Consider the following 221-nt stretch of genomic DNA (forward strand, 5'->3'; position numbering starts at 1 on the left):
AGCTGTTGCTGCAGTTGTTGCTGCAGTTGTTGCTGCAGTTGTTGCTGCTGCTGCTGCTGCTGCTGCTGCTCTTCGTTTGACGCCATTGGGGATACGTCGGAGCTGGTGCAGGGTGTAAACAACGAAGGCGCAGACACACCAAACTGCTGCTGCTGCTGCTGCTGCAGCTGCTGCTGCTGTTGCTGCTGCTGCTGCTGCTGCTGCTGCTGCTGCTGCTGCTG

The 221-nt window shown here is 58.8% G+C and overlaps 1 protein-coding gene across 1 annotated transcript in view; it reads right to left on the reverse strand.

Annotated features, from left to right (window-relative positions):
• EMH_0055530 (uncharacterized protein) overlaps positions 1-221 on the reverse strand; it is a gene marked incomplete at both ends in the record, with an annotated part of 2,867 nt that overhangs the window by 835 nt on the left and 1,811 nt on the right. The window contains one exon of the mRNA XM_038022022.1: positions 1-219. Coding sequence (XP_037877876.1) covers positions 1-219 — 219 coding nt within the window. The remainder of the gene's footprint in view (positions 220-221) is intronic.

This window comes from Eimeria mitis, genomic scaffold (genome assembly GCF_000499745.2).
Source record: "Eimeria mitis Houghton genomic scaffold, Emh_scaff2558, whole genome shotgun sequence".
In the NCBI taxonomy this organism is placed as follows: Eukaryota; Apicomplexa; class Conoidasida; order Eucoccidiorida; family Eimeriidae; genus Eimeria; species Eimeria mitis.